Source organism: Chanodichthys erythropterus, chromosome 4 (genome assembly GCF_024489055.1).
Source record: "Chanodichthys erythropterus isolate Z2021 chromosome 4, ASM2448905v1, whole genome shotgun sequence".
NCBI classification, from domain to species: Eukaryota; Metazoa; Chordata; class Actinopteri; order Cypriniformes; family Xenocyprididae; genus Chanodichthys; species Chanodichthys erythropterus.
This window is the reverse complement of record NC_090224.1, coordinates 37,620,182-37,632,626: the sequence shown is the minus strand read 5'-3', so window position 1 is coordinate 37,632,626 and position 12,445 is coordinate 37,620,182. Positions and strand designations below refer to the sequence as shown.

The window sequence follows — 12,445 nt, the reverse complement described above, 5'->3', positions numbered from 1 at the left end:
GAACTAAATTGTCATATACAATATGCTAGTGCAAGTATATAACAACTGCCAACTGCTGTTGCTGAGTGTTATACTGTATTTCTGTAAGTCAAGTGTTATTTTGTATCTGTTCGTTTTGGATTCATTAAAACTGCACTTGGGTTCACATTCAACTCTCCTTCAGTGGACGTTCATCACAGGCTGATTGCAGCACAGATTTTTCACACAAAAAATCAGGATCTAATTGCAGCAGTCGCTATTTATTAACAAACTCAAAAATAGTAAAACTACTCAATACAATCAGATCTCTTAAAAAGCATGAACAGAACAACCCACTTTCTTTGAAGATGGAACAAAGACTAATAGAAAATACTTGATGCAATGAGGAGATCCAGGTCAGATGATTGAATTGATTTTATTGGTTAATAAAATATGATCAAATAATAAATGATAGACATATTGATTTAGAAATGATAAAAAAGCAAATTTAATAAAGAAAAATTATGATAAAAGAATAACACAAACAGTTAGAAATCAACTTCAAATGTTAGTAAAAATCTTAATAAAAATCTTAGTAAGATCTTAACAAAATCTGAGTAAAATATTCTTGCCAAAGGAAAAATAAAGTTTGTCGGGATCTCATTGAATCAGAATGCCAAAGAGCAAAATTGACTGAACATACAGAAAAAGATGAAGGTACTTGGTCATTGCCTTGGCCATGCACAGTTTACTTCTGCAGATGAAAATAATATCATGTACTTTAACACCGCATTATTTGCACATGTCAAAGAAAACACTCAGAATGCATACATGTGCAGCAGAATGAAAAAACACAGGTCAACAAGGACAGTTCAAGAAAGAAACAATGTACTTTTGTCATAAAAGAAAGCTAAACATAAAACAATAAATGATTTCTAATGATTAAAATATAACTGATTAAATGATTGATTGTTATTATGAGAAATATTCGTCCCAATACTCATCAATACTATATAAACTAAATCAAACCAAAGAATGAAGCAGATGCAGTGCATTAATCAAACAAGTAACCATGGAAACAAATGCTAACAAACACTTTCTTTAAAGATGGTGTTGTATTGATCAAAAAGAGTAAATAGCCATATTAAAATAATTCGAAGCTGGTTATTTTGATGTTTCAATGATTCATTCTCATCAAACAAAGACTGGATTAAGTAGCCTGATATTTGAACACCTGTAAACCCATAATATGTTTCATAACTGTTATGTTTGTTCCCAGGGTGTATTTAATTTACATGGCATTGATAAGAAAACCACTGAACACTGTGACATTTTCTGAGACATCATCCCAGATCCATGAGTTCTTTAGGAGTACCATATAGACCCGATCCCCTTTCTCCAACAGCAGCATTAAGCCATTGCCTCCGTTCTTTATATGAGATCCAGTCTTGTGATGTCCTGTTATTGCTTCTTTCTGTCCATTTCTGTACAAGAACAACCATGTTGGATTTTTAACTCCACAATGGTAGAAGAAACTGAAATAGTAAACTCCTCGTACCGGTGCTGTGAAAATCCCTGTTAAAGAGTGAGACAGATCTCCATTAACAGCTGTAGACATGAATTATACAAGTGTGTTGATATTGTTTTCAGCGGTGTGGATTATCAATACCTGTGGACTTGTTGTAGGCATCACCAACATTACTGAAGATTTTCTTGTAAATCAGTGTTGTATCTGTGTTTACTAGTCCAACGTAACCCTTTGATCCCAATGCAGCTGAAAATGCCACCTTTGGTTTGTCTGAAGAGAACACACACCTTCTTAAAATTTGAAAATTGGCCCAGTAGCAATGAAAACAATGTATCTATAAACCTTTTTGAGATACATTTACATTAAAAAAATATATATTAAGATTATTGGAGTATGTTTTACAGGAAAATACTATTTCAGCCTTTCTACTTAATTTCACATTTAATTCAGTGTGATACATGTCCTTTCTTTGAAACAGTTTACAGACATTGCAAGGAAATTTCACAAATAATTGCACAGTAAATCCTACACCAATTGTTTTTCAGTGAATATGATATTACAGCACATTAAAAACACTAGTCTCACCTCGGATTTCCTTTTGGAGTTTCTCAATCTGAGCTTCACTGTTAGCAAGTCTGGTTTCCAGAGTTTTCAAGATTTGGTTATCTGTGGCTTCAAGTTCCTTCAGTATGTCTGTGCATATTTTCAAAAGAAAAAATGTTTGTTTTCATCTTTATTCAGAGGCATTCAGAGTGAATACAGTATATAATATTATATATGATATTCAAAAAACATTAAAAATAAACTAGCTTTACATGTAATATCAAATAACACACTACAGATTAATTATAATCAAGTACTTTACATGTGCTTTAGTATGTTTGATGTCAAAATAAGTGTAGGCCCTATTATTTAAATCATGACTAAAGATTAAGTACACTTAAAGGTGCTAAAGAGGATGTTTTGTTTTATACATTTTTGCAATATTACTTGAAACTGTCTTTACTAACTGATAAAAGACTATTTATTAGGTGCACTGAAAGGAATAATATTAATATACATCATCTGTGCACGAGGTAGGGCCTTAAAAACATCAGCCAATCGTTTACGCGATCATCGCGTAAACGATTGGCCCTCTGGCTTGTCAATCACTGCCGTGACGTTCCTTGTGAGAGACGAGCGCGGCTGCGCGCTCCAGTAACTTTCCACACTCCACAGGCACCGCATGCGATGTTTTTGTCCGGAGACAGGAATAACAACTGCAGATTATGAGTTACCTGCGGTGAGTCCGACATAATGAATCCACTAACACGACACAGCGAATGCCGGTGGTAAACACTCCTGTTCCAATACTCGTGCACGAGTTTTGGGAGGCGTTCCCTCGAAATGAGCTGTGAAGGAGGGGGGTTGTTCTTACGCATGCGCTCATTTCAAAAACTCAGTAACAGTCTTTGGTTTCTCAGTCGACGAAAAGATCCTCTTTAGTACCTTTAAGCGTCGTGTTTTAATAAGTTGTCCTTTGTCCTGTTTCTGGTTTTGTTTACAGGATCCTGACAGCTGTGCTCACATATTCGGTTTGTGTTTTTGGATCCTGACTTTTCTGTCTAGGTTGGTTTCGGTTCCTGAATCAGGATCCGGATGTTCTTGCTCCATGTTGTGTCTTTTTTTGTGAACACATGGTTGTTGTTGGTTCCCTTGTCATGTGTTCGATGTATTGGCGTCTGCGCTGTTTGAGCACATGGCTCATGAGTGTTTGTTTGTCATGTTTGGTATGAGCACATGGCTTCTCAATATGTAAGTCGGCCAAAATTTCTAACTGGCATGCTTTATGTCACACGGCAATTGGTCTGTGTAGCACCACATGATGAGAACATGAACCACCCATGAACACTGTCTCATCGTGCTAATGCAAAGGCATGTGACACAGCGATTGTGGCCATCAAATGAGGACAGGAAACGACCGCATCCAGAAATGCTAAAAAGATGCTCACTGTCCGCTTGCTGTTTTTAGGGAAATGCTCTTTTAGTGCTGAAGAGCACAGGGGAACAGGTCTATATAGATCAGAGGTCGCGTTAACTGAAAATATTCCGTTATTGACAGATTTTTTTTTAGTAGTGACGGAAAAATCTGAAAGCCATTCAGCATTTTGACAGATTACACTGAGTGTCTATTGTAACTTGTAACTGTAATTCTCACCCCTGTCCACTTGGTGGCGAGTGCACCGATGGTGACTATCAAGTTAATGGTCAACGAATGGCTTTTCTGAGATACATATGACTATGCCTGCATCTTAATGTGTATACTATCCATTCAAAACAGTATGTGAGATTATTAATATTCAATATTAAAGGATTAGTCCACTTTTAAATACACATTAAAATTCAAAACTTCAGCGTAAATACACTTTTAAATTCAAAACGTAAGCGTTTTGAAGAATGCGGAAACGGGAAGTACGTTCAAGGCGATATTTTGTGTTTATAAAGCATAAACGGTTGTATTTTTTTCAAAAATGACCAATGCTAGATAAGACCCTTATTCCTCGTCTGGTATTGTTTAAAGCTCTTTGGAGCTGCACTGAAACTGTAATTTTGACCTCCATCCATCTAGAGGCCAGTGAAGTCCACTATAAGGAGAATAATCCTGGAATGTTTTCATCAAAAACCTTAATTGGTCCCACTTTATATTAAGTGGCCTTAACTACTATGTACTTACATCAAAAAATAAGTACAATGTACTTATTGGGTTCATATTGAATTGCAAAACACATTTTCAGCTATTGAGGTGGGGTACGGGTAAGGTTAGGGAAAGCTTTGGTGGTATGGGTAGGTTTAAGGGTAGGGGTAAGGTGTAAGGGATGGGTCAACAGTGTAATTATAAATGTAATTACAGAAATTAGTTACAGATGTAATTACATGCAGGTGTTTTTAAAATATAAGTACAATGTAAAAACATGTATGTACACAATAAGTGCATTGTATCAAATGATTAATTTAAATGTAAGTACATAGTAGTTAAGGCCACTTAATATAAAGTGGGTCCCCTTAATTTCTTTTCGACTGAAGAAAGAAAGACATAAACATCTTGGATGACATGGGGGTGAGTAAATTATCAGGAAAAGTTTATTTAAAAGTGAACTAATCCTTTAAGGTGGATAGGGTGGATAGTATGCACATTGGGATGCAGGGATTGTTTACAAGCTTTTTTGTCTATGTCTTTTCGCGATCGAAACACTGGTTGAGCGATTACATGAGAGGCATGATACAGATTTTATTGTACTCTATCTTTCAACATATTTTCTGATGTTCATTCATGTTTATTTCGTTCTCTAACCATAGGCGAAGTGTGTGTAAGGCTGGGGAAGGCTTAACCTTCCCCTGGCAGTGGGTAAAAAAATAAAGGGGGCTTGGCCAAAAATGCATCTGCACATTTAAACTAAATCTAGTAATAAAATGAAAATGGAAATTAAATTAAAAGTGTTGTTTGCGGCATTTAATATAGATCTGCTCATGTTGCATTATACTTTTTACACGTTTTACAGCGTTGCACCCTATAACCAATCACAAATGATTCTGTTGAGCTTACAATAGCAATGGCCAAGGCGTTCAGATCAGTCATCACTGAAACGCCGGAGTTTTGTTCAGTGCGCGAGCTGAACTCGGAATTCTAACTGAATTCTGCACTCTTGCTAATGCTCTCAGTCTCTAAACAGATTTGGTGATTGTGCTCTTAAGAGCGTTGAAATTAATATAAACAGGTTTTCTATTTACAATTTTGAGCAATGTAGCCAATCACGAACTTACTTGATGATTTCTTGAACGCATGAGTTTGAGTCCAGTGCTGAGATCTGCACACTCAAATCCTCTCGTTATAATTTAACTTTTAACAAAAAAGTTTAGTTATTATGTAGGCCAAATAAGATATTCATTCTTCAGACAGCTTAATCGATTAGCAGAACTTTGTGAGATCGCAATGATTTAAGATGAATGACAGCTTAGTGGTTATAAAGGGAGCGCTTTTATGCATGCTTTCTAGGCTTTATAGTATGGAAGCTCGTTCTATTTCCTTTTGCTCCAGACCGCCAGAGGCAGTGCTGAAAGCAATAGTGGAAAACTCCGGATTTATCAACTTGGTACCTGGTCGAATTTTTGGACCAGCTGCACATGAAGCTTTGGATCGGCGTGTGTCAGTGTCTGAAACTCGCTCCCGTCATGTGGGGACTGCCCCAGGTCCCAGGCCTCCTCAAGCAGCATTTCAATCGGAATTCTACTACACCACCTCCTCCACCTCCCCGTTGTGGCGGGATTCAACCACATGGCCCACATCTGCCTCCCAGGTCCCCAATGTCGCCCCCCCATCTCTACAGGAAATCGTTTCGGGAGTGTTGACGCACACATGTCGACAGTGTGCTGTTTCACGGAAAGTCAATTGAATCATTGGAGATCAATAACAACAAATAAATGGCTCTTGACAACCCTTTCAAGAGGGTACCGTATACAGTTTCGCTGTCCTGTTCATACAGGCGTGAGACAAACAATAGTTCACGATCCACGTCAGGCACAGGCACTTGCGCATGAAGTTTAAGTGTTGTTGTGCAAAGGTGCCATAGATCATGTCGATCCCCAAGTTCATCCCGGGGGATTTTTTTCCATTTATTTTCTGGTCACAAAGTAAGACAGTGGGTTTCGCCCCATTTTGGATTTAAGAAACTTAAATCGTTTTCTCAAGTTCCTGCCATTCAGAATGTTACGCACAACAGATGTGTTGCAGGCCATCATGCCGCAAGATTGGTTCATGACAATAGACTTGAAGGACGCCTATTTTCATGTTCTGATTGCACCAGAGCACAGGCGGTTCCTTCGATTTGCCATAGGGGGTCAAATATTTCAGTTCAGGGTTCTTCCGTTTGGCCTGGCTTTGGCAAAAGAGTTTTTTCAAAGTTCATCCAGTCAGCACTGGAACCGCTCCAGAGGAATGGCATGAGGGTGTTACCATACCTGGATGACTGGCTTGTCTGTGCAGCATCACCCCAGCAAGTAATAGATCAAGCTTTTCACCTGCCGGAACACGTCACAGCTTTGGGGATCACTGTGAACTGGGACAAATGCAAGCTTGTTCCGACAAAGTCAACCAGTTACATAGGCCTTACCCTAAACTCTCTTACAATGTCAGCTTGCCTGACTCCAGAGAGAATAGGGTCGATTCTGAGAGATATAAAGAGGCTTCGGGTGGGTCACACTTGTGCTATGTGGTTCTCTTGAGACTCTTAAGGGAAGATCATAGCAGCAACAGCAGTAGTACCACTCGGGTTATTGTGCCTCAGGCCATTCCAGTGCTGGCTCATCCAAAAATGACTGTGTCCGATACAAGACAGATACACAAAGATCAAAGTTACACCTCGCTGCATGCAAGCTCTAGCACCATTGTCACAGCAGCAGTTTCTCCTCACAGGAGTTCCATTAGGACCTCCACCTGCTCACTGGGAAGTCATAAGAGCAGATGCCAGTCTTCTCGGATGGGAGGGAATCTGGCGCAGGAGGGGAGTGAATGGCACCTGGAGAGGGGCTATGCATACAGCACACATAAATGTTTTAGAACTGACAGCGGTGTTCCTTACCCTTTTTATATTTTCAGACTGTTCTCAGGGGAAAGCATGTCTTGGTGCGCACGGACAACAAAGTGGCTATTTTTTTATATCAATCATCAGGGAGGCATGTGGTCACAGAGTGTGCTTCGGGTAGCTCACAATCTACTCATTTGGGCACAGATCAATCTGCTTTCCATCCAGGCAGCATACCTACTAGGTCGACTCAATCATGCTGCAGATGCTCTCTCTCGTGGCAGGGTGTCGCAGGGAGATTGGGGTCTACATTCAGACGTCGTGCAGATGATATGGAGAACATATGGGACCGCTGCGGTGGATGTGTTTGCAGACAGTCTCATGTCTCATTGTCCTCGTTGGTTGTCCCTGATGGATGAACCAGGGTCTCTGGGTCTGGATGCGTTAGCCCACAACTGGCCAGACATGATGCTTTATGCTTTTCCCCCGTTACCACTGATTTGGAAGACACTGTGTTGGGTGCGCAACTGCGGGCACCATCTACTGTTAGTGGCTCCTCATTGGCCTGCAAGGCCGTGGTTTCAGACACTTCTTTCATTATTAATAGGGCCTCATTGTCATCTGCCGAACAGACAGGATCTATTGAGTTAGTTAGGAGGGAAAGTTTGGCATGGGATTTGAGTATGGTGCTTAGTTCCCTGTGTCAGCCCCCATTCGTGCCAATTTTGGAGTCAGACATTAAGTGGCTATCATTCAAGACTGCATTTCTCTTGGCAATTACTACAGCAAAGCGTGTGAGTGAACTCCATGCATTATCTGTGAGTGTACCCTGTTTGTGCTGGAGTGCTGACTTTAGTAGTGTCTCATTGTGGCCTAACCCAGCATTTCTACCCAAGGTCTTGTCTCCACATTTTATGAACACACCTATCGTGTTGGCTGCACTGCCATCAGATCAAAATGACATACGTTTGGAGCTATGTCCAGTTAGGTCCTTGAGGACTTACATTGATAGGACAGCAGCCTGGCGTAAAACAGACAATTGTTTGTTTGTTTTAGTGAAATGCTCAGAGGTGCTGCACTTTCTAAACAGAGACTGGCACACTGGGTGAAGCAGTTCATTCTACATGCATATGAATCTGCAGGAAGGTCTGTTCCCTCATCTATTCATTGTCACTTTACACGTGCCTTGGCAACATCTTGGGCAGCGTTCAAAGGGGTGTTGCTCTCTGAAATTTGTGCGGCAGCAACCTGGGCTTCATCATGTACATTTTCACATTTTAATTGAATGTGATTCCCTTGCCAGCAGTATGTGCTGCAGTGCTTTCTGCCTGCCTGGATGCTTCTCAGGGGGATCCATCCTGACTGTGTAGGTATTTATCTTCCACTAGTGCTTTCACTACTGCTTCTGGCAGTCTGGAGTGAAAGGAAATAGAACTATGGTTCTATGACTAAGTGGAAGACCACCAGAGTCTCTGGTCACTCGGTATTGCAAGAATGATCTAAGAGATCGAGGTGACGTGCTAAGGGGGTTATTATAGTTCAAGGCATGTCACGAGTCACGAGGTGACAACTTTGTCATTCGATTCTCAATCAAGAGTGAGCGTGAGGAGTTTTCCACTAGTGCTTTCAGCACTGCCTCTGACGGTCTTCCACTTAATCATAGAACCACAGTTACATTTGTAACCAGCATTTCCGTCACTTAATAAAAAAATAAAAACAGTAATTGCGACTAACATGTTACACATTTATTAATAGCCACACCTGTTAGGAAATATGGTTGTCAATAATTGACTGTGTGAAAAAGTGTGAATGAAGCAAACTTTATATATTTTAAAAGACAAAGATTCATGCAGAAAAAATGTGCATATGACACTTACCTGAAGCCGGTATGGAGCCGATACTGTCACTGGCTTCACTCACTCCCACTTTACCCACTATCCTGTAACGGATCAAGTACTGCTTTCCAAACTCCAGTCCAGTCAGAGTAAAGTCTTCATCAGATGTGTTTTTGACAAGCCACTGTTCCTCAGCATCAGAATCTGCATTTACCTGCTGGTACTCCACTCTGTACCGCACAGTTTCTCCAGTTGGGGACTTCTGCAGTTTCAGGGACACACTGCGCTCCAGGACATTCTTCACTATTGGTGGGGGAGGCTTCGACACGAGCTGGAACTGTGTGTTTGTCAGCTTCCCTTTTTCATACAGATAGATGGAGGAGCCTGGACTGAATGGATTGGATATGGCAGAAATAATAAATCTGCACCTCTTTCCATCTTTATTAGCCTCTGAAAAACTTTTGAAAAGAGTTAACTTCTCTCTCATCTTTGAGATGACATCAGGATAGTGGATCCACTTTTTGACAGACGGTAACGTGCAAGAACTCGCGTTCATCGCCACATCTAGATCTTTCAACTTAGCAGATTGCACAAACTCCTTCAGGGTTGAAAGATACTGGTCTTCATACTTCAGAGATGTGAAGGTCAAGCACACTACAACATCAATATTAGGATCAAGGAGGATGGTGTTGAGACGGTCTGAGTCTTCAGTTAGGATTCCCTCCAGCACCTTGGTGTGAGAACTCAAGAAGTTAAGTTCAGACTTTGCATGATCCAACCACTGGTTAAGCATGTCAGGATTAAAAGGGGAGCTGTAGTGGATCTTCAGGATGTCTTCCAATGAATTTTCCTCCATCTCTCCTCCTCGTATAGCAGGCAAGACCCTAGCCAGTGCTTTCAAGATCACTGTTTTGTAAATGCTAAAAGAGCCCTGAAATGAACAGAGCCTCTCTTTGATGTCTCTGAAAACATTTACCAGTGTATTTCTGAAGAGGTCATTGCATGTCCTCTCTACTTCACCCAGCTCCTCAATTACATCTTCTGTTTTGGAAACCAGACTTGTGCTAATTGCTCTCTTCAACTGAGCAGCTTTTGCATCCAGTAGAGAAAGAGGATAGAGCCAGACTTTAATTGGAACTGCATTCTGTGGATCCTCCTTCAGGAGAGCAGGGAGTTTCTTGTACACTTCTATAGCCTCCATGTAAGTGGTGGGGCTCTTCTCAAGGCGGACGTCACCATAAAATGTGCAGGCGATGCTCTCAACCATCTTCTTATGACCATCTGACATTTTTAAAGCTCCTTTTCCCTTAATAGAAAATCCAGGGATCATCTTGATCATGATATTCAGTTGTCCCTCAATCTCCTGCTTGTTTTCCTCTTCTGAAAAGGTCCGGTCAAACACCATGAAGGCTTGAGCTCCGTACAGTACAGCCGTGACCACATGAGTTGCAGTTTTCTGGTCAAAGACCTCAGGGTAGGTGATCTGGCCCAGGTGAGTCATAGTGAGCTGTTCGAACCTGGAGGTTTCACTGTAATACATTGTAACTCTGGATTGTTGGTTTGAGGATTTGGTATCAAGCAGAAACTTGGCAGATCCTCCCACCTCCACCAGCCCTCCCAGAAAGCTGGCCTTCAGTGAAGCACTCACATCCAGGAGACTGGACTTACTAGAGAGAGAGTCGGAGCTACTGAACTTCAAATCTGTCATGAGCTTTAGACGACTATCCAAATCTTCACTCAGTGATTTCTTATCCCACAGAGTAACACCTGAAATGAGGAATGACTTTAACAGTTACATATGAGGGTGCAATGGACTGTTGAAGTAAACATGCCGATTTTGTATCTATATTACAGCTAATTTAATATTTGGGTTCTTCATTTCATGTCTCAAAATGATAACACATGTACTGTTTTGTTGATTCACTTTTGGGTGAAAAAGGGAATAAAAATCATTTTAGTAGGTACCATACACCACCTGGAATGAAGGTGTCCTTGCGGCAGTCATAAAGCATACCGGGAAACAGAGGTCTTCCTAGAGCTGCAACTTCAATGGTCTGTGATGCCATGACTGCAATGAACAATGGAGATACAATGGAGATATTTATACATTTGATGTTTAATAATGACTACTGTAACGTCTCACAGGTATTACATGTATTTTATCAATTAGCTCAAATCATGGGCGAAATATATATATAATAAATCACAAAGCCTTATGATTAATTATGATATATATATTGACCCAAGAGGGAATTATGCACATATATTGTGAATTAATTACAATGGATTATAATCAATTACATATATGATTAGCTTGGTTTAATAGTTGTTTAGAAAAACTATCCTAGTTTGTCCAGCAAACCATCAGTTTTCTCATAGACTATTATAAAAGAAATTTTATTCTTTGGCCATGAGAATAACTTCCTATTATAGCATCAAAGCGTAAAGCAATGTTGCAGAAACGAAATGTAGAAGTGACTTGGTTTTCTGAATGAGCAGCAGAATTAATATAATGTATTTAATATATGAAATTGATAATACAAAGGTTAATCGGCTAAATATACACAAGTACTATACATATATAGAAAATGAGAGTAAAATCAAGATAACAGAGGTGATCAAAAGAGTGGCAAATTACAAACAGTTAAACCTTTGAGAGCCAGCAAAGAAACTCAGTTTACACAAATTTTAAAAGGGTGTTACTTGCATAAGTTCACGAGTGCTGTGGTTACTGCCTTTCTGTAGGGTTTCAGTGCGCTTGGCTTGGAGCAATTGGTCCGACGGGTTTTCCAAAGCAAGGGTTTAACTTGAGCGTAAGATAACCGGAAAACAAAGAAGAGAGTACGTCTCCTAGGTGATGGAGGCTGACGAAGGCTTGACAACAGAAAAACTTGTGCAACGAAGAGATGCGTGTCATTGTGTTTTAAGGACAACAAACCAGAACGCATCCTTGGGAACGTCCACCAATGATACAGGTGCAATTTTGGCAGGCAAAACTTTTCTTTGTCTTGTCTTCGATTTGCATAATTTATGAAGTATCAGATTGGAGTGTACTTTCTTCAAAGTACCATTAAAAATAGAACAATGCATTTACAAAGAAACCAAACTTGTCAGGTGGCAACAGCATAAGGGGAGATACAGTTTATACTCAAATTTTATCGTTTAAAATGAAAACTAACACAACTACAGTCATAACTAAGCTTATACACTAGGGATACATGTGTGCAATTTGAAATACAACGGCGGGTACACTTAGGCACCGTCATATTTGGTACATACAATTTTCATGCATGTTTGTGTGTGTCTGTGTGTGATGTGTATTGGGGTTTTGCAGGTCTGGAATGTGTGGCATGGCTCTTAACCCACATGGGTGATTCTTTTGAAGTCCCCAGAGCTGGGGACTGGGGTTCTCTGGTTAGCTTCTGATAGAGCCACAAAAACAAGGTAACCTAAAGGTAACATAAACAAATGGCATGATTTAGAACAAGAAAATAAGCCAAACATATCAGCAAAAAAAAAAAAAAAAAAAAATCCCATTTGGATGCATTAGGTCCAAAAAGAGGACA

General features: G+C 40.0%; 2 protein-coding genes across 2 annotated transcripts; both read right to left on the bottom strand.

Moving 5' to 3' along the window:
- Nucleotides 1-1,249: 1,249 nt before the first annotated feature.
- Nucleotides 1,250-2,189, bottom strand: LOC137018785 (complement C1q tumor necrosis factor-related protein 6-like; the record flags this gene model as incomplete). Its single annotated transcript, XM_067383510.1, has 3 exons — nt 1,250-1,533; nt 1,628-1,756; nt 2,072-2,189. Coding segments are annotated over 3 exons (531 nt in total), but the record flags the coding sequence as incomplete, so codon positions are not given.
- A 5,234-nt stretch (nt 2,190-7,423) lies between these two features.
- Nucleotides 7,424-10,945, bottom strand: LOC137018313 (neoverrucotoxin subunit beta-like). Its single transcript, XM_067382916.1, has 3 exons — nt 10,855-10,945; nt 8,922-10,646; nt 7,424-7,665 (listed from the first exon to the last, which is right to left on the bottom strand). The coding sequence occupies exons 1-3, from the start codon at nt 10,943-10,945 to the stop codon at nt 7,424-7,426; spliced, it is 2,058 nt and encodes a 685-aa protein (XP_067239017.1).
- Between the last annotated feature and the right edge of the window lie 1,500 nt (nt 10,946-12,445).